The sequence below is a fragment of the Miniopterus natalensis genome, chromosome 1 (assembly GCF_054644295.1).
Source record: "Miniopterus natalensis isolate mMinNat1 chromosome 1, mMinNat1.hap1, whole genome shotgun sequence".
Taxonomy (NCBI): Eukaryota; Metazoa; Chordata; class Mammalia; order Chiroptera; family Miniopteridae; genus Miniopterus; species Miniopterus natalensis.
Genome location: NC_142081.1, coordinates 76215152 through 76236068, shown reverse-complemented (window position 1 = coordinate 76236068; position 20917 = coordinate 76215152). Strand labels below are relative to the sequence as shown.

Genomic DNA, 20917 nt, shown 5'->3' with positions numbered 1-20917 from the left:
GCTCCCATAAGGCTGTCAGCCGATTTCTCAACAGAAACACTTCAGGCCAGAAGGATTTTGAGAATATTATGCTAAGTAAAATAAGTCAGTCAGAAGAAGCTAAGAACCATATGATTTCACTCATATGTGGTATACAAAACTGAGACTTGTGGACACAAACAGCAGTGTGGTGGTTGCCAGAGGGAAGGGAGTAGAGGGGTGGGGGGTTGAAGGGGGTCCTAATATATGGTGAAGGGAGAAGACATGACTTTGGGTGGTGGGCACACGGAGCAATATACAGATCTTGAAACATAGAAACTCACACCTGAAACCTATATGTTCATATTAACCATTGTCACCCCAATAAATGTAATGAATTAAAAATGAAATGAATAGAAAATAGTCACAAACATAATAGATACTATTCCAACTACATTAATAATCACTTTAAAGGTGGATGGTCTAAATACTGCAATTAGTACATATTTCCAGAATAGAAAAAAGAACAAGAACCACAGAACCCCACTTTAAACACAAAAACTCAGAGAGGTTAAAATAATGGAGAAAGATATACCATGCTAACAGTAATCAAAAGAAAGCTGGAGTGGCTATAGAAATTTTAGACAAAGCAGACTCAAAAGCAAGAAAGGGGACTGTTTGTTACCTGTAAGGGGACAAAAAAATGTAAAATGGGCCTTAGCTGGTTTGCTCAGTGGTTAGAGTGTTGGCCCAAGGACTGAAGGGTCTCGGGTTTGATTCTGGTTAAGGGCATATACCTCAGTTGTAGGCTTGATCCCTGGCCCTGGTTGAGGAGCCTGCAGGAAGCAACCAATTGATGTGTCCATCTCACATCAATGTTTCTCTCTCTGTCTCTACCCCTCTCTTCCACTCTCTCTAACAAAGTCAATGGAAAAAAATATCCTCAGGTGAGATTAACAAAAAAACAAGCAAACAAAAAGAAAGAAAATCCATTATGATAACTGATTTCAACCAGTGCTGAGGACTTCTGATTTTAGCTCTATCCTGTCAGTAATTGATGTATCAATCAGGCAGAAAACTACTAATAATATAGTTTACCTGAACTGCATTGCCAATCAACTGAATCTAATTGACATTTATAGAATATTTCATTCAACAACAGCAGACTACATATTCTTCTCAAACTTACATGGAATAGTCACCAAGATAAGACCACCTTCTGAGTCACAAAAGACATCTTAAAACATTTAAAATAATAGAAATCATACAATCTATGCTCTCAGACCACTGTGGAATTAAACTAAAAGTCATTCACAGAAATATAGCTGAAAAATACCAAAATATTTGAAAATTAAATAGCATATTTCTAAGTAATACATAAGTTAAAGAAAAAGTATCAAGAGAAATTTTAAAATATTTTAAACTAATTAAAAATGAAAATACCATTTATCAAGATTTGTTTGATGCAGCAAAAGTAGTGCTTAGAGGGAAATTTATAGCATAAAATACATATATTAGAAACAAAGAAAGATCTAAAAATCAGTAAACTAAGCTCCAATTTTAGGAAACTGAGAAAAAAGCAGTAATTTAAGGTTAGAGTAAGCAAAAAAAAAGAAATGAATAAAAAAACTAGAATAAAAATCACCCTAGCCAGTTTTGCTCAGTGGTTAGAGCATTCATTTACAGACTGGAGGGTCCTGGGTTTGATTCTTGCCAAGGGCACGTACCTCGGTTACAGGCTTGATCCCTGGCATGTGCGGGGAGGCAGCCAATCGATGTGTGTCTCTCACATCAATGTTTCTCTCTCTCTCTCTCCCCCTTCCACTCTCTCTGAAAAGCAATGGAAAAAATATCCTCAGGTGAGGATTTAAAAAAACCAAACCAAACAGCTAGGATAAAAATCAATAAAATTGCAAATAAAAGGATAATAAAATCAACCAGTACTGAGAGGGTCGTGTCTAGAATTAATTTAGCTGGTTCAGTTTTCGCCAATTCTGGCTGGAACAGAGGGTAAGGATGGGTGCTTATGTCAACCATGGAATCTACCACTTAAGACAGTATTTCCTTAACTACTCACTTCTTTATCATTTGCTCATAGGTTTATTAAGTAAAAATATTTCCTAGTATACCAGACAATGCATTAATTTCTAGATAATTATAAAGATAAATAAGACGTGGTCCCTGCAAGAACATAAACAATAGCAGCTAATATTTATTGACCCTGTAGCACTGGTTGTTCAAAGAACTTTTCATTTAAACCTCACATAACCTAGGTAGGTATCATTGTTATCTCCATCTTACAGGTGAAGAAACTGAGGCACAAAATTAAATAATTTGCCACAATCACATGGCTACTAAGTGGCAGCCTGGTCCAAACTCTTAGTCACCACATTCTACTCCAATGCTCAAGGAAAGGAATTTCCTCAACTTCCCTTGAACATCCACTGTCTACTGAAAATCTTTTCATTAATGACACACGTCTTATATTTAAAATCCAGCCCTTCAACTATAATTTAAAATCATTTCTTTCTTTTCTTCTCCCTCCCTTCCTTGCCTTCCTCCTTCCCTTCCTTCTTTCCTTCCTTTCTTTGTTGGCTGTTTTGAGTGGAAACAGGAGGTAGGGCATGTAGACCTATATATAATGCACTTCCATATATTTGAAGAAAAACAGTAACAGATTTATAAAAGAAAAATAAATTTATCGGAAATTACTTTTAAAAGAGCTTTTTTCCTATTTGTAGCTTGGCTAGAAATACTCTAAAGAAGAAAGCTGTTTTTGACATGTATAAAGATTTTTTAACCACCATCTCTCTTGTAAGTAATTAAGTACAAGTAATTACATAATTACTTGATTATGTAGCAGCACTAAAATTTTACAGGAGGTTTTTCACTTAAACTTGAGCCTTATAAAAATAATTGCCACAAGTCAAAATTATTTTCTAAATGCAGTAATTCTTTCTGATTTTAATTTTTTTTGAAGGGGGCTGGGGTCTAGGTCTATTTTTGTTTAGCAACCAGAGGCAGAGAAATAAGTAATTTAATAATATGTCACTGTGTTCAGACACTGACTTCAAACTTAGAATGAACTCCCAGTTACAATAGTGAAAAACACTTGGATGGGAAATGAAATTATAAGCCAAGACCACAATCTAGAGAATTATTTTTGTCATAAATTTCTAAAATCATGTCATATTAGGGTGAGAATACTATTACTCTAGTCACAAACCAGCATTTTTAAATGCTTGTTTTCTCAAAATACATCACCAAATAATAAGATGGAGAGGTAGAAAAATAAAGAAGACTCACAAAACATATTTGATGTAACCTCTGCTTGTGAGAAACAAGCTTGAGTAACATAATGTGTGGGGGTTTTTCACCCGTCTTTCATTCTTTCTACCTTTCTTTTCTTTTTTTCTTTTTAAAAGTGAGCTGTCTCATCATTGCAAATTTTCTCAAGTTCTTAGAACTCTAATTAAAATGTGGTAATTGGTTATGTTACCTCAATTACCATGATGCATGGACATTGATGCAAAGTGACACCAATTGAATCCCTTGGGTGTTTTACCCTGGGGCCATCCCATTTATCGTGGCCTTATTATTTTCAATTATGTGGCTAGATGTGTTGCATACTTTCAAGGCCAATAAATGTGCAGGGATTTTCTGAACACGAGAACCTGTTTTCAATGCTAGTGCTCTGGAATGGCAAGGCAAAAGGAAAAAAATATATTTTTGTGAAGAATAAAAAAATTAGACCCCCTAAATCTGCTAAGGATTCAAAGGCACACTTGCTGAAATAAAGGCGTTTCAAAGGAATCCAGATCATTCGTGTTTAAAACATTTGTTGCAAAGCAAGTACCATTCAGAGGCCTATATGACAAGTTAGGTGAGGAAACTGAGGTAGGAAAAACAAAAGTTTTCTTCCTACTCAGGTAAAGATTTGGGTCTCGAAAAGGGCCAAGCAGAGCTCTACTGAGTACTTTACCAAATGTACATTACGAAGATAATAGTATTTACAGAGCTCTGTCCCCAGCAGGAATGTGAAGATGAGAGCCCTCAGAAATGGTTACAGCATATAGTGTGTCCCCATGGTGGGAGGGACGGAAGTGACTGGCGTTTTCAGGAAACAAGCCATAGATTGTCTTCTGCCCTGTCAGTGTCCTCAGTCATGATGAATGACTTCTGGACATTTCTCCACACAAAATCTAGGAGTGTAGTAGGACACCACTTGGGGACATCATGAATAAATGTAAGATACTTTGTCAAATCAGTTTCATTTTCTGAGTATGATCTCTGTGTCTTCACCAGGTTCTTTTTTTTTTTTTTTGGTTGTTTTTTTTTAATCACAGTCACAGATTTCTCAAAACTAAAAAATTTTCTGTCCTTTTACTTATATGTTTCTATCATGATTTAGTCTGAGTATTTCCAAATAGGTACAGCACTTGTTCACATGCTGCAGATGACAGAAGAAACTGAACTGGGAAAGCTGTGCAAGAAAAGGGGAGTTACTAACGTACCAAGATCTTTTCAAGGTTGGCAGAGCAGGGGTATCTGTGGGAGAATCCTAGACTTTATGTCCAAATCAGGACTGAAAAAGCCTTATATTTGCAACACTTTGAAAGTACTTTTCCATTTAAGCTTCACATATATTAACTGTCAGGTCATTTTTTCCCTTTATTTTTCTCAAGCAAGTTTTACACAGAACTCCTCTTATTACTCTTAGAAATACTTCTGAAGTAAAAACTATTGAGTGATGACTTACGATGACCTTATCCAAAGCACTTCATCCATTCATAAGAATACATGCTAAAATCTAAACATTATAACTTATTATTCAAACTTTTCAATTTCTCAAAAGAAACTTTTTTTCTCTCTCAAGTTTTTTTTTTTTTAATTCAGTGATTTCTCATTGTTTCATATGTTTATTTTTTCCAAATAGGCCCAATACTTAATTCCATCCATGCATTTCTCCCGGTGATTCCAACTCTCTGTTCACATAAGGGCCAACGGATGAGAGCGGAGGGAAGCACCGGGTTTAGGTCCTGATAGAATCCTCTAACTAAATCCAATTTAGCTTGAGACTTCATTCTTGAACATGCCAAAAGTCTTAAGGCTGACCAGCTAAGAGAAAATAGTACATTAACAGAAATCACCATGCTGGCAGTTGTTTATACGATTCTTCTTTTACTCAATTCAATAAAGAATTCCAGGCAGTGCCCAATGAAAAGGAAAAATATGGCTATAAATCATTAATATAGAATATAATAACCAATTGAAGAAGCCTTGGAGGGAAAAAAGCCGGGAATTATATCAATAAAGCCTTTAATCACCGAAAGAGCTTGAAGTCCTAGAGTCAGATATGCAGGGATCCAGACCTTTTTCCTTTACTTACTAGCTCTATGATCTTGGGTAATTTACTGAATCTTTTAAAAATTTAATTTCTTCATCTATAGTTGTTATGAAGACTAACTGAGATGATGTATGAAAAACGGTAATCTGGTGATTTAAGAAATAATACACGTTCAATACTGCTAGCAAGTGACCCAACAGCCCCATTCTCATGATTCACACTTATACCACTTGGCTCTTTAGAGGGACCTTGCCAGACAATCAAACAAACACAATTAACACAAGAAAATAAAATAAACTGAAATACATTTCCTCACAATGGATGACACCTTCTTGTGTTAGCAACTTTGTGGCTTCCCCTGAGGGAAATGGTCTATATTAGTCTGAACCTGTCCAATAGAGAGATGGTTTTTGAGGTGGCATTTGAAAAAAGAAATCTAATTTGTGATATAGACAGATCACTGATGGAAATCTGGTCTTCTTAATACAAATTCCATAAAAGTCAGGAGTTTCTGTGAAGCATGCATAAATTTAATAAGAAGCCCCAAGTCCTTACAGAAAGTCCTTACATGTCAACCACTCCACATGGCAGCCCAAATTCTCTCTCCTGTTTTCTTTCTAATACCCTAAAAGGGAAAAGCTCACTTACTCCTCTCCTCTTCATTAAGGTTCTCATAAGCAATAACTGCTCTTCCTAGCCCACTTAATATGGCTAATTTTGGGGGCAATTACTATATCACCTGTGATAATGAAAAAATTTAATCCATAATTTTCTAAATTGTACGGGAAAAATGAGGTTACCTATTTTCAATATCCATTAGGCTTAATTTGCATTTACAAAAGTCTTGTTAATCTACTTGATTTAAAAAAAAAGTGATTGCAGATGCACCATTATTATCATTAAAGAAGGCTTCCTCTTAGACAATTTCGGATGTTGATTCAGGACCCTGACTCTGGAGACGAAATGCCTAAGCTTGAATGGCAGATCAGTTACAAACTAGCTGGGGAAGTCTGGACAAGTTCCTGAAACTTTCTTTGCCTCAATTTTTCCTTCTTAAAATTGAGAGGATAATACTACATATATCATGGTTGTTAGAAGTTTTAAATGTAGTTAGAAGTTTTAACATGTAAATTACTTAGAACAGTGCCTGACACCTGTTAAGGGCTATGTGTTAGCTAGTAGTAGTAGTAGTAGTCGTCGTCGTATTCCCTTCACAAAGGAATGCTAATTTTTACTTTAAGGCAAGGATGCTCACTGCTAGGCTTCAGGTTAATCTATCAACCCATTTGTAATTCTGTAAAATTCTATATATGTTCACGTCTTTTTAAAAAAAATTTTAAAATGTTTTTATTGATTTCAGAGAGAGGAAGGGAGAGGGAGATAGAAACATCCATGATGAGAGAGTCATTGATCGGCTGCCTCCTGCAGGCCCCCGACTGGGGATGAGCCTGCAACCCGGGCATGTGCCCTGACCTGGAAACAAACCTCGATCTCCTGGTTCACGGGTGGGCTCAACCACTGAGCAACACCAGCCAGACTGTTCCTGTTATTTTAAAATAATTTTACTGAGATATAATCGGCATAAAATAAACTTCACAACTTAAAATGTACAATTTTAGATGTTTTGACATATGAATACACTTCCCAAACCATCACTATGATCAGGATCATGAATATATATATCACTCCAGAAAGCTTCTTCTTTACCCTTTATAATTCCTCCAGTGGTCACAAAGATTTTACCCTATAATTCTTTTCTAAACGGTTTTTAGATTTTACATTTAGGTCTATGATCCATTTTTACTTCATTTTTTTATATGGTGCAATATATAGTTTAATTTCATATTTGTGCATATGGATATTCATTTGTTCCAGGATCATTTGTTGAAAGATTATCCTTGGCATTGCCTTTGCACCTTTGTCAAATTCAATTGACCATTTATGTGCAGCTCTATTTCTGAAATAGCTATCCTATTTTATTGATCTATTTTTGGCCTTGATACTAATGTCATACTTTCTTGACTCCTACACCTTTATTATAAGTCTTGAAACAGGAGCTGTAAGTCCTCCAACTTTATTCATCTTTTTCAAAATTATTTTGGCTATTCTAGCTCCTTTGCATTTCTATGTGAATTTTATTTAGAAATAGCTTATACATTTCTATTAAAAACATCACTGAGATTTTCATTTGGATTACATTAACTCTATAAATAAATATAGGAGGAATGATATCTTAACAATATTGTGCCTTCTGATCCATGAACACTGTATAGTTCACTCATTTAGTTATTGTTTCTCTCAGCAATATTTTGTAGTTTTCAGAGTATAGGTCTAACATATTTTTGTTAACTATATCCCTAAGCATTTCATGTTTTTGCTGCTATTATAAATGATTGTTCATTGATAGTACATAAAAATACAACTGGCATTTGTATATTGATCTTGTATCCTATAGCCTTGTTAAATTTCCTTTTTTAGCTCTAAGATCTTTTTTGGAGACTCTATAAGATTTTCTATACAGATGATCATGGAGTCTATAAGTAAAGATAATTTTGCTCCTTAACTTCCAAGTGGTATGTCTTTAATTCCTTTTTTGAAAAGCAATCAGTCTTTTACCAACAAGTATAATGTTAGCATAGATTATTTGTATATGCCCTTTATTAAGTTCAGGAAGTTCTTACTTTATTCTTAGGTTTCTGAGTATTTATCAGGAAGGGAGTTGGATTTTGACAAATGTGCTTTCTAAACCACTGGAATAATCATAGAGTTTTCCTTTCTTAGTCTGTAAACATGGTGAATTACATTGACTTTTTTTTCAAATGTTAAACTAACTTTGCATTTTTTGGACAAACCTCACATGGTCATGATATATTATATATTTTATATATTGCTGATTTGGTTTGATAAAATTTTGTTAAGAATCTTTTTATCTATATTCATGAGGGATACTGGTCTGTAGTTTTCTGATCAGTCTTGCTAGAGGTATATCAATTTCATTGATCTTCTACAAAACAGCTTTTGTTTAATTGACTTTTTCTATTGTTTTTCTGTTTTCAATTTCAATAATTTCTGCTCTGATCTTTATTATTCAAAATATTTCCTTTACCTTCTTTTAATATTCATAGAATCTGTAAGGATGTCTGTCTCTTATTCCTGTAACTGATCATTTGTTTCAGAGAAAGGAGTCAAAGGAACAAAGTTCAAGCTTCTTTGGCTCACAAAGAAATAAGACAGGAGACTAGAAATTTAAAAAACTAACGTGAGTCAAATGAAAATGAAAATTAAAGCTTGAAAAGTATAGACAGAGAACAATTTTACAGGTAACATAAAATAAATAAAAGTAAGTCTAGGCAAAGAGCTTGAGTGCAGAAAGGACAAAGCATAGACTCAAATAAGCATGAAATTTCAAACCTTGATGATAAAAGAGAAAGATGCTTTTGGGGCTTTGTTTTGACTTTCAGAATTCAACACAAGGTCTCTTGCTTTCTTGTAATTTTTAAAGAAAAGATAAATATATTCATTATTTACCTAGGTAGGAGTAATAAAGAAGTCTGTTTAATTGATATTTCAACATTTATCTGAATTTCTCTGAATCCTATCAAAAGATTTTCCATATTTTGTCACTATTAACTACGAGTTTGAAGGCAGCAATTATGAATATTACTTAGTATTACAGTTATTTGTATAATCTTTCTAAGGACCCTTTTTGAGGAGAGGAAGGATATCTTATTTACGTCTGAATCTCTTACATCGACTACTGAAGAGCATGACTCAGAAAATTCACTTAACAAACATTTCGGGGTGCCGGTTAAGTCCTAGGTGCTATAGGGGGTTTGGGGATGCAAAGGTGAGTAGGAAGTGGGTGTGAGGATGCCTTCTTTAGACCAGTGGAGACCAACAGTAAGCAAATCATCCCACAAACAGATGTAAACTGAACAAGGGGGAGCCCTGGAGGGATGATTCGGTGGCGTCTCTTACAGGAGCTACTTCCAACGTGATTAGTGAAGGGGCTCCAATATCACAGGGGGAAGCAGAGCCTCTACTTCTAACCGAGCCCACGTTTTTAGAACCACCTTAGCCAATACCTCATACAGAATTTCCTTCAGAAATTACTTTTGAGGAACAGAGAGTGTACCATGGGATACTTCACATCACGGTTTAGAACTTGGAACACTGTCCCTATCAGACAAGAAGAAAGGTTAAAAGGCATCTCCATGGTGGTCTCATGAAGGTGAAACAGTCTTATGGAAACATAACGCTCGAGCCACTTTGTGGGAACATAAACATTGAGAATTAACGGTGATCTAGGAATTCCAAGTCAAATGCCAGAATGAAACAAAATATATTAAATGAAAGCATGTACTCATTCATTTAGCAAGTATATATCGAATATCTATTACGTGCAAGTAAGGCCTGGGCCCAAGAAATGTAGCAGTGAAAGTCCCTGTGCACAAGACGGGGATGACACAGGGGTGAGGACATATGATGAACAAACAAAAGGCCCCTGAGAGACCTCCCATGCTCTGCAGAGGCCGCCCCCCATGTGGCTGAAATACTTGTCTGCCCATCAAAGCAAATTAGACTCTTTACCAAACCGACAGAGATCAGACGCAAGAAATATTTCCAACTTAAGGAGGTACCCCATGCTCACTGTATTACTGCTTTAATGCCACTCTCTACTCTTCCGTTTCTTTCTCGACAGTGATTTTCAACCCTGTTTAGCCCAGTGCACCATATTTGCTACCTTCATCATTCCAAACAATCTACATTCAGCTGCCAATGTAAAGAAAAGGGAGACTTTTCTCCATGCAGTTTACATGTACTCTTATGTAGCAGCTTGAGCCTCTATGAGCAGCCAAGTTTTCAAAACTAGAGCTTATCTTCACCACAGAAGTGGGATAAAAGTGTCTCCATCTAGTCTGAAGAGATCTAGTCCAGCACCCCTGATCATATGATTTCTAGCAAATCCCCAAAGAAACTCATTTTTGTGTCTACTCGAAGCAGTTAAATGCTTCCAAAGTGTCAGAGCTTCTTTAGGTGTAGTAGGTTTCTATGTAAGTTTTACTATGGCCAGTACCATGCTTAGAGTCTTCAAACTATAGAATAAAAAAATAATCTCTTCTGCCCTTCCGCTCACTCAAAAGAGAAAGAAAAAAAGAAAGGATTCCAGGTAAACAGTTTCACAACAAACAGGTCATTTCAAAAAAAGGCATGCAATTATATAGACTCTAATTACTGGTAATAACTTGGAAGCCTTAAGAAATTTAACAACTTCAGCTCAAAACAATTACACTGAACTGTTGATAAAATCACCCCCTAGACTCAACATGCTATAAATGCAAAAAGAGTGAGAAGGCTTACTGACTCACTGTCTCTTCTGTTCCCGGTCCCCAAGCAAAACACATCAGATTGCAAATACAAGGCTTCATTAAAATTATAATTCATAGGAGAAGCCTGTTTTTCAGGCAAGTTTATTACACTTGACTTCTCAAATTTGAATCTTAAACTTTCCAAATACATAGGAATAATGATATAAACATTTAAAAAACACTTTCTATTCTATGTATGCATGTATGTATGTTTGTATTTCACGTATGTAAGTTAAACATAAGAATTAGGCCTTCAAATAATAGATGTTGACTTCAGGGTTAGTTGGAGAATGCAATCTTCTTATCAAAAAACCCTTTCCCTTAGGGTATAAAGATTTTCTGGACAAGTACATACTCTATATCATAATAAAACAATTCTAGTCACATATGTTTTCTTCATCTAGCAACAGCTTGAATCACAGTCAATTTTAAAAATTCTTAAAAGAGATCCCTACCCCTACCTTGAATGCTGCATTAAAACTCTTCAGAGGAGACCTGATAGTTCTCAGCAACACGATTCTATCAGAAGGAGCTCCAAGCAGGAACAGTGGAGGTTGTTGTACAAATGTTAGCTCATCTCATGTAACAAAAAGGTAAACAGAACACTATTGCATGGCCTTACCTGCAGAACTTCCACATTGCCCCACATGCTCTGAGAGTGGTAAGCTACCTTCTAGCAAAATCTTCACGGGATATTGTATGATTAATAAATATCATTGGGAGAGAAATGATGAAAAGAATTAATGGCTTCATCTGGTAAAGTTAAGCAAAATATCCCTGTGACTTTTTTTAAAAGACCATGAGATACACTAAAATGTGTCTTATCAGTAGGCAAGTAAATCTCTGTGTTATGACAAGTGGAGCTTCCTTTAGTGATTCGAGATAGCTATCCCTTTAGTTAGCAAAATGAACACATTCTAAGTCCTGAAAGAATTTTTCCGACAAAAATGAGAGACCATCACACTTAAAAAAAAAAAAAAAAAAAAAAGTCACTCACAGACTCCTTTCCCATCTTCTTCTGCAGCCGCGTTTGCCACTGGACGGCTTGCATGACAATGGCTTCCCACCTTCTTTCTAGATTCACAATGATCAGCTGCATGGGCTGGTGGTCTGCGTTCAGATTGCACGTGTCCCCATCATCCAGAAGATGCTGGCACAGTCGCAGGATGGAGGCCACCCCTCGGCGCCGCTGCTTGATTTCACGACAGAGGGACTGCAACACAGAGGGGCCGAGCCATGAGCCTTCACAGGGCAGCGTTTATTAAGACACCACAACTTCAGACTGTAGTGACCTGCTCAGCTACGGACGCCTGACAAGAAGGGCTCTGGAGGGGCCTTTAGATTGGAGATCTCTCACCGATATCGAACTAACGCCAAGCAATTTAGCTGCATCCCAATCCTCTTTCCCTTTTCACTGATTTCTCCATCTAAAATGTTGGGTCCCACCTTAACAGCTAGGTGATTAACAATTTATAACTTAATGAAATAAATCATTGGGTTATACGAATGCCAAACAGATTACATGCCTTCATTCAAAGTCCCAGGAAACAACAAAAGACAGAAGTTCTTCCAAAAGAAATGTTTTTCTAAATGTACTCTCAGATTTTTGGAGCCAAAAGTTTACTTTTCTACTGCTGGGTATAAGTTAAATAAGAATTTTGATATATAACATCTATTATTTGACCCCCCAAAAACCCCCAAAACAAAGGCTAGGCGACATTGTGAAGCTTGACTAACGAAGCAGTAATGTTCTGAAAACGGAAATTAGGATATTGGCTTATTACTGCACTATTTGCTGGCTGCTGTGTTCCTTTTAATAACTACTCACGCTATTTAAGAAGGATAGGCATGCATCAAAACAGCATTTTGCCCCCAGAAGCATTTGTATTGCTGCAGTGACCCTAAGCTAAACGACTCAAGCAAAATAGTGGATACATATGTCTGAAAATATTATATCTTTTCTTTGCCTACGGATAGTGTGTGAGATTCTAATTCAAAGCCTTTAGGAGAAATGATGATTATATCCACAAACATCACTGCCTTACTAATCTCCTGTTACTGCCACCGCCGAACTATTCTAACAGTTAACAGATTGCTTATTAATCAACAAGGGTAAACAAGACAATGCCATTTCATTTAGTGCGAGAGTTTTAATGCCTGAAAGTATTTGTGCTTAAAATGTTAATCTAGATGAGGCTTCATTAGAAGTCTTAAAATGATTAAGTGCGATTCATGGAAATGTGCATGCACTGGCAGATCAGCAGGTGGACATTTCATACAGATGTTCCACTTACTGGTATAGTACATGCTATAGCCATTTAAATGGCCCTAACTCTGTAATAGCTGGAATTCTATTATTTCTGTAATGAGAGAACCCTGTACCCTTAATATTTCTGAATTTTAAATAAGGTGAATGACAATTTCCCAAACCTCTATTTATGGCAAAATATGACTAGGAATTTTATTATTCAATTTATACCAATGTGGCATTTTTAGTTATATTTCCTGAACTTACCCTTATTTCTTTTCCTAGGGTTCATTACTGTTTTCCTATATAACTCCTGATAGTAACCACCAGGTCTGACACATTTCTTTACCGATGCTAGTCATTAGCTCCGTGCTCAATGAGGAGAAACCCCCAGACACTCAAAGATAAACTCCAGGCAACAGGCATTGTTTCCATTTGCCCCAACCCAGCTGACTGCCCCAGCGCCACAGGCATTCCCCGCCCCTCTCTCTTTCTCAGTTGTTTTTAAAAACTGTTGTTATTCAATATTTGATTTTTGGATCTTAATAACTGTGTAATTTTTTTTTAAATATCCAAAGAAGCTAGTATATATTCTGGATTAATAATTTATCCCATATGCACACTTGGGGAATCACAGTATTCTAAAAAGAATGAGAAAATTGGGAATTTTACATGACCAATGTATTTTCAGTACTTTTTTATATCTAGAAGATATAATTGATAAAATAACATTCTTCTACATAAATGGGTTTCCGTGACAACCATTAAAATATACATATTTATTTATACTCACAAACACATATGAAATAAAATCAGTGCATTTGCTAGCAGGGTTTCTCAGACTCAGTAGTTTACATTATTTCTATGATAAACTATGCATAGAGAAATGTGAACTATAACTACATAGGAACAAATGATTATAACCATTTTGAGCTTCTATTTCAGGGAAAAGCACTTTTAAACAGGAACCCGAGCTAAGCAATGTAAGTAAGGCACAGAAATAAGACAAAGGTATCCCTGCCTCCAGGGCCTCCTCAAATGTGCGCTGCCCCCCCTCAGCTGGCTCTGCTGCAGGCGCCGCGGGTTCAGAGCCCAGCCAGGGGCTGCTCCCCTCAGGGAGCGGGGAGTCCGCGGGGGTGGATGGTACCGCTGGGAGCTACCCCAGGGCAATGCAGAGAGGGAGGGGCTGGGTTATGCCCCTGGGAGCTACCCCAGGGCGATGCAGAGAGGGAGGGGCTGGGTTATGCCCCTGGGAGCTACACCAGGACAATGCAGAGAGGGAGGGGCTGGGTTATGCCCCTGAGAGCTACACCAGGGCGATGCAGAGAGGGAGGGGCTGGGTTATGCCCCTGGGAGCTACCCCAGGGCAATGCAGAGAGGGAGGGGCTGGGTTATGCCCCTGGGAGCTACCCCAGGGCAATGCAGAGAGGGAGGGGCTGGGTTATGCCCCTGGGAGCTACCCCAGGGCAATGCAGAGAGGGAGGGGCTGGGTTATGCCCCTGGGAGCTACCCCAGGGCAATGCAGAGAGGGAGGGGCTGGGTTATGCCCCTGGGAGCTACCCCAGGGCAATGCAGAGAGGGAGGGGCTGGGTTATGCCCCTGAGAGCTACACCAGGGCGATGCAGAAAGGGAGGTGCTAAGAGGAGTTATGGGAGCTGCTCTTGGAGGCGCTGGTGAAGCCTCCAGGGAAACAGTGGGTGCCAGATGGTCAAGTTGGGTGGTGGTGGTTATAGGGATAGACAGTCCAGAAGGGAGTAGCCTGGGCAGTGAGAGTACCTAGTATGTTGCGGGGTTTGAAAGGCAGCAGGAAAAGGAAGTAGGAAGAAAAATATTGGGAATGCTTTTCATTATGGCCCATTTTGAAGCATTTTCTTGATATCTAATTAAATTATGTTGGTTCCCAAGCATAGTCATATTGCCTTCTCAGAGAATTACAGAGACAAAAGAGGGAAAGAAAGTTTAAAAAGAAAAAACAGTTATTAATGTGCCTAAGAAAGAGATTTCAGATGCTTTGTATTTAGTTACCCTTATTATCTGGTAATATTTAGGCAATTTCTTCCTACAAGGCTACCTCGGTTAGCATGGAGGTAACTTTCTTAGTACCATCTCAGACTCCAATGGCTGCGATATAGTTTGATGTGCTGCTTTTAACTTTCTAACAACCTGCTTTGTTTACTTATTTTACATTCTAATTCGTTTCCTCATGTTACTAAAAAGGCAGGTTTGCTATACAAAATGAGCAGTGTGGAAAAGTAAAAATCAAAATTTCTAAATTGCTTTTTTCCTTTACAAGGATCAGATCTCCAACTCTCTAAACACATCTTTTTGGACATGTTAACAAGAGAGTTTCCAAGAGGCTGAAGGTTTTTGTTTTACCCTTACAGACTGTCAATTTCATGTTCAACTCACCAATGGTGGTGCAAAGGGATGTTTTTGGTTAATTGTGGTTTTTTTCCTCTCCAGAATTCCTCTGTCAACTTTTTGACTGTTTAAATCATTTATATTATCAAGCCAAAGGTGATGTAACATCAGTCTTGGCATTAGCTTTAGTTTATCACCATTAAAGGTCAGGCATCCAATATTAGTACTTTATTTTCCATTATATATTAAATATATGTATAATGCATACATATTGCATAGGTTGAGTATATTTGTTTGTATAGCTATATTCTTGACATTAAACAATGGTGTCATCTCTTACAAAAGGATATAAGTAAGCTTATAATAGAAGAACTGTAATTACACTAAGTACCAAAATGTGCAACAAGTTAAATGCAGGAACCAAATAGAGAAATGAGATATGAGGAGGAAAATAATATTAAAAAATACACAAACCAAGCATATGTTAAAAACAGAGAGAAAAATATTAACCTAGCTGAGAAACTCCAAAGCAATTTGTCTCCATATCTCTTACTTAATTTTATTCAGCAGGTTTATGTAACATCATTAGGTAAGTTGATATGAACAAAGTGTTGTGACTTTGGATGACCTGTTAAATAGAAAAAAACTATTTATGAAGCAATTCCATTTATAAAGTCAAACATGACTTTACCCTCTAGATTGATCAATTGTTTGATGATATCTACTAAGTATGCCTTCTGTGTGGGGCAAAAACAATAAAGGAGATTGGATCATCACATACGATACATACTCGCCTTTGATCTAGTTGGAGTGTGGAAATATATGGAGAGAGAAGGGAAAAGTGAAGAAAGGCAGGTGAGTTCTTCTAGTTCACATACTGTCAAGTGGTTCACTCCACCTCCCTGTTGCAAGGGTGACTTATACTTTCATTTTTTTCTTTTTTGTATTTTCTGTATTTTCTCATTTTAATTTCATGAGGCGGGTAACTGTCTTCTCCTGATCTGCTAACCTGTGACCAAATTTTCCAGAGCAAAGTTCTTAGAGTGCAGCATTAGCAACACCTGGGAACTTGTTGGCGATGCAAACTCTCTGCTGCTATTCCACATCCTCTGCACCAGCAACTCTGGGGTGGGCCCCAGTGAAACACAGTTTAATAAGCCTACAGGTGACTACAATGCGTGCTACATTTTGGGAACACTGGTCTACAGGAAACAGAGGGACTTAGCTTTTCAGATAAGACAATTAATCTAGCTAGACTAGATTTTTTTTTAGAAGTATAGAAGTTACAAGTTCTAAGTTTGGAGTCACATTGGTAGCCAAGAACCTAGGAACTATAGCCAGTGGTGATCAATTATTTTGTTAATTGTTAAATGACTGGAAAAATTGAATCAATCAATCATTTAATAGATCTTCCCGACTAGTGATGCCTTTAGTTTTACTTATTAGTATTGACTTGATAATCTCCAGACTTTTCAATATAATTATTAAGAATGCTAATATGTTAGGTTGTCTGAACGCCATATGTGGGGATTTTTCTCATTTTGTCATTTTTATCGGGTAAATCATTCAGTAATGAACAACTCTAACACATGGCATTGTGCTAAATGAAATAGAAGCTTTGCTCTCAGAAAGCTTACATAGTAAAACAAAAACAACAAGGATTGTTTGAAAAGTATAAGATATCAGATACAGGTCATATTAATACATGCAGCTATGGTCTAACAAGGAAGTACAGCAGGCTGGAAGTATCAGCGGCTAAACTGGTACCTCTATGATTTTTCAGAAGATGCTTTTGACTGGTTGGTTCAGGATTATCACTTTGGAACAAGGTTGGCAAAGATCAAATGAATAATATTTTATGTAGCAGTAAACATTTATTGGGTATCAATTATGTGCCAAACACTATACTTTTCCTTACAGGATTGTCATTGATGGATAAGAGGCATATAATAAGATGTGGTGCCTGTTCTTAAGTGCTTGTAATTTGGCTATAAAGAGAAGACACTGGTTCTTCAAAGTGAGAGAAATCAATGCAAAGCAGAGGTGTTTGATACGACCTAACCCATCAGGTTGTTGTAGGTTTTCAATGAGGTAAGGGAGGTGAATGTGCTTTGTGAATACTGAGGATGTGACCTAAATGTACTGTGGGATCGATATACATGCTTACTGATGGGCACTGACTTGGGGGATGAGAAAGATCATTACCAGCTGGAGTAGACAGATTGAGATTCATGGCATTAGAACCAGGCTATGAAAGTTGCTGAAAATCAAAAAGGTGAAGGGAGGACGGGCATTATATTTGCAGGATTCACATAAGAAAAGGTCAAGAAACCACAACCTTTGTTAACATTTTAAAACAGAATGGAAGTTCAAGTGGAAAATGATGATGGTCGTAATTCCATTACCCACCCATCCACCCAAATATATTTATTGAGTGCCTTCTATGTGCCAGGCACTGCTCTCGGTGGTGGGGATACAACAGTGAGCAACAGGATTTCTGCTTTCATGGAACGTACATTCAGATTTGTGGGGGTTGGGAAGATGAGGCGAGAGGTTGGAAATAAAACAAATAAATATACAAGAAAATGTCAGATAGTGATAACAGCTATAAAATAAAATAGGGTGATATAATAGAAAGCGGGGAGGGGAGTTACTTAGATTGACATCACATAATATCAAGTTCAGATGTACAAAATATAACGTAATAATTTAGACAAGGTAATGTTTATAAAATCAAGGCTAATTTATGCCATAAAAAGTTTATTAATGATAAATCTAGAGTATTAATGATTAAGTATTGAATACTTACCACAAAATAAATGGAATTCAAAAAGCTCTTGGTACAATCAAGTAAGGAAAAAATAGTCTTTTCAATAAATGGTGCTGGGACAAATGGATATCCACATGCAAAGGAATGAATTGAACTCCCAAAATACACCATATGCAAAACTAACTCAAAATGGATCATGAATCTAAAGGTAAGAGCTACAACAGAAACTATCTTAAAAACAAACAAAAAAACCCACGTAGGAGTAAACCTTCATGACCTTGGGCTGGGCAATGTTTTTTTATTTTATTTATTTATTTTTTATTTTTTATAGGTTTTTAAAAAAATATATCTTTATTGATTTCAAAGAGAGGAAAGGAGAGGGAGAGAGAGAGAAACATCAATGATGAGAGAGTCATTGATCGGCTGCAGCCCACAACCCGGGCATGAACCGGGAATCGAACCCGATCGCCTGGATCCTAGGTCGACGCTCAACCGCTGAGTCACGCCCGGCCGGGCGGCAATGTTTTTTTTAGCTATGACACCAAAAGTATAAGCGACTTTTGGACAACTTAATAAAAATTAAAAACTTTTGGTGTTCAAATGACATCATAAAAAAAGGAAAAAGATAACCCACAGAATAAGAGAAAGTATCTAAAAATTATGCATCTGATAAAGTACTTGTATCCAGAATATATAAAGAACTCTTCAAACTCAAAAATATAAGGACTAGTAACTCCATTTTAAAAATGGGAAAAATATTTGAATAGACATTTCTCCAAAGAAAACATACAAGTGGCCAATAAACACACGAAAAGACATTCAACATCATTAGCCAACAGGGAAATGTAAATCTAAACCACAATATTAAATACTACTTCACTGCTATTAGGATGCCCCCACCAAGAAAAACCACACCCAGAAATAATGTTGGTGAGGATGCAGGGAAATTAAAACCCTCATAATTACTTGGGGGAACTGAAAAATGGTGCACTCATCTTGGAAACCAGTATGACATTTCCTTAAAAAGTTAAGCAGAATTACCATGTGATAGAACAATTTCTCTCCTAGGTATATGCCCAAAGAATTGAAAACATGAAAAACACACAAAAACTTGTAGACAAATATTCATAACTGCATTATTCAGAATAGCCAAATAGTGGGAGCAATGCAAACACCCATCAATGGACGAATGGATAAAAACATGTGTCTCCATACAACAAAATGCTGTTTGGCAGTAATAACAAATGAAGTACTGATACACACTAAACATGGATGAACCTTGAACACATTATGTTAAGTGAAAGAAGCTAGTCACAAAAGGCCACATTTTGTCTGATTTCCATTTATATAAAATGTCCAGAATAGGCAAAAGCACAGAAACAGAAAATCATTAGTGGTTACCAGGGGTTGCAGTCCAGGGGGAATAGGAAGTGACTGCTAATGCATAAGGGGTTTCTTTTGGGGGTGGTGAAAACATTCTGAAATTAGATTTTATGGTATATGAATTATATCTCAATAAAGCTGTTATTTTGAAAGATCACTTGCTAAGTCCAGGTATAGATTATCAACCACAAAACTGATTGTATAATCAGAGAATTTAGCATTCCTTTAGGGGGTGTCATAACAACAGACCCTATAATGTTACTAATACCACCATCTAGTTATCATGGTTTTGCAGCCATGGGTCAATACACAGATTAACACATTTACAAACGCAAACTTAGAGCTTTTATTATTTTTAAAAGGTAATAGCTATATATTTCCCTGGGATAGAGTCATAACCACAGACCTATAAATCTCAGATAAGACATTCTTCTATATAATAAAAATAATGCCGTGCTTTTTAAAATATAGCTGTTCTACTTCTGGAAATATAAAACATAAACAGAAAAGTATACATAGAATCTGGAAAAGGAGTTGAAGAATATGTGAAAGTTGAAAATGTTAGCTATGTCTATTGCAGTGATGAGTTTCATATGTAAACATATACATCATATGAAATTTTAATCTAGTGTGTTTTTGGTGTCAGTACAAAAATGAGAGACCTGACATATCAAATACAGAGTGTCCCAAAAAATATATACACACTTTAACAGCTGATACCTTAATTGTGAAAATAAAATGTATTTTTAATAAACACTGCCTTTATAATTATTCAAAGTGTGTATTTTTTGGGGACACCCTATATACTTCATGTACTTTTTACCAAAGATCATTCTGAGTTGACTACCTGTATCTGAACCAATACAAAATAAAAATAATATTATGTTCTCTTTAAATATTTAATCAAGATTTACTTGACTGCAAAACAATAACCAACAATCCTTGTGTCTAATTAATTACTAGAGCACTATTCTTAGCTATTTTATTAGCCATTTTCACTTATCCCCTACACCAATGACAAACATTTTCTGTATTTCTGTGTGCTATGCATTTTTAAGTATTTTATATGTATTGACTCATTCAATCATCGCAACAGCAATATGAAATATATATTGTCATCTACCTGTTTTACAAATGAAGAAATGGAGACACAGAGAGATTAAGTATCTGATCAGTGATAACACAGCTAATAATCAGTAAAAGCAGAATTTTAACCCATGCAACCTGAATTCAGAGCCAATTCACAAAAACGCTACGCTACATTGCCTTTCCTAAGGGCTGAAAAAGCTTTGAAGATTTCTCCAAGAGCAGACTACCTCTGCCTCTGACTTCTAACCAGAAGTGGCCGCCACCATCAAGCCATTGTCGTTAAGAGAGCCAACAGCTTTTGTACACCATTCAGGTTCTTTCTTCTACTCACTCCTCAGCCTGCAAATATGTTAATAATTAGTAATCTATGCAACTCTTAGGGGTGCTTTTGA

At 36.6% G+C, this 20917-nt stretch overlaps 1 protein-coding gene across 1 annotated transcript in view; it reads right to left on the bottom strand.

The window, feature by feature from the left end:
* AKAP6 (A-kinase anchoring protein 6) overlaps positions 1-20917 on the bottom strand; it is a 518419-nt gene that overhangs the window by 31845 nt on the left and 465657 nt on the right. The window contains exon 13 of the mRNA XM_016209490.2: positions 11672-11887. Coding sequence (XP_016064976.2) covers positions 11672-11887 — 216 coding nt within the window. The remainder of the gene's footprint in view (positions 1-11671; positions 11888-20917) is intronic.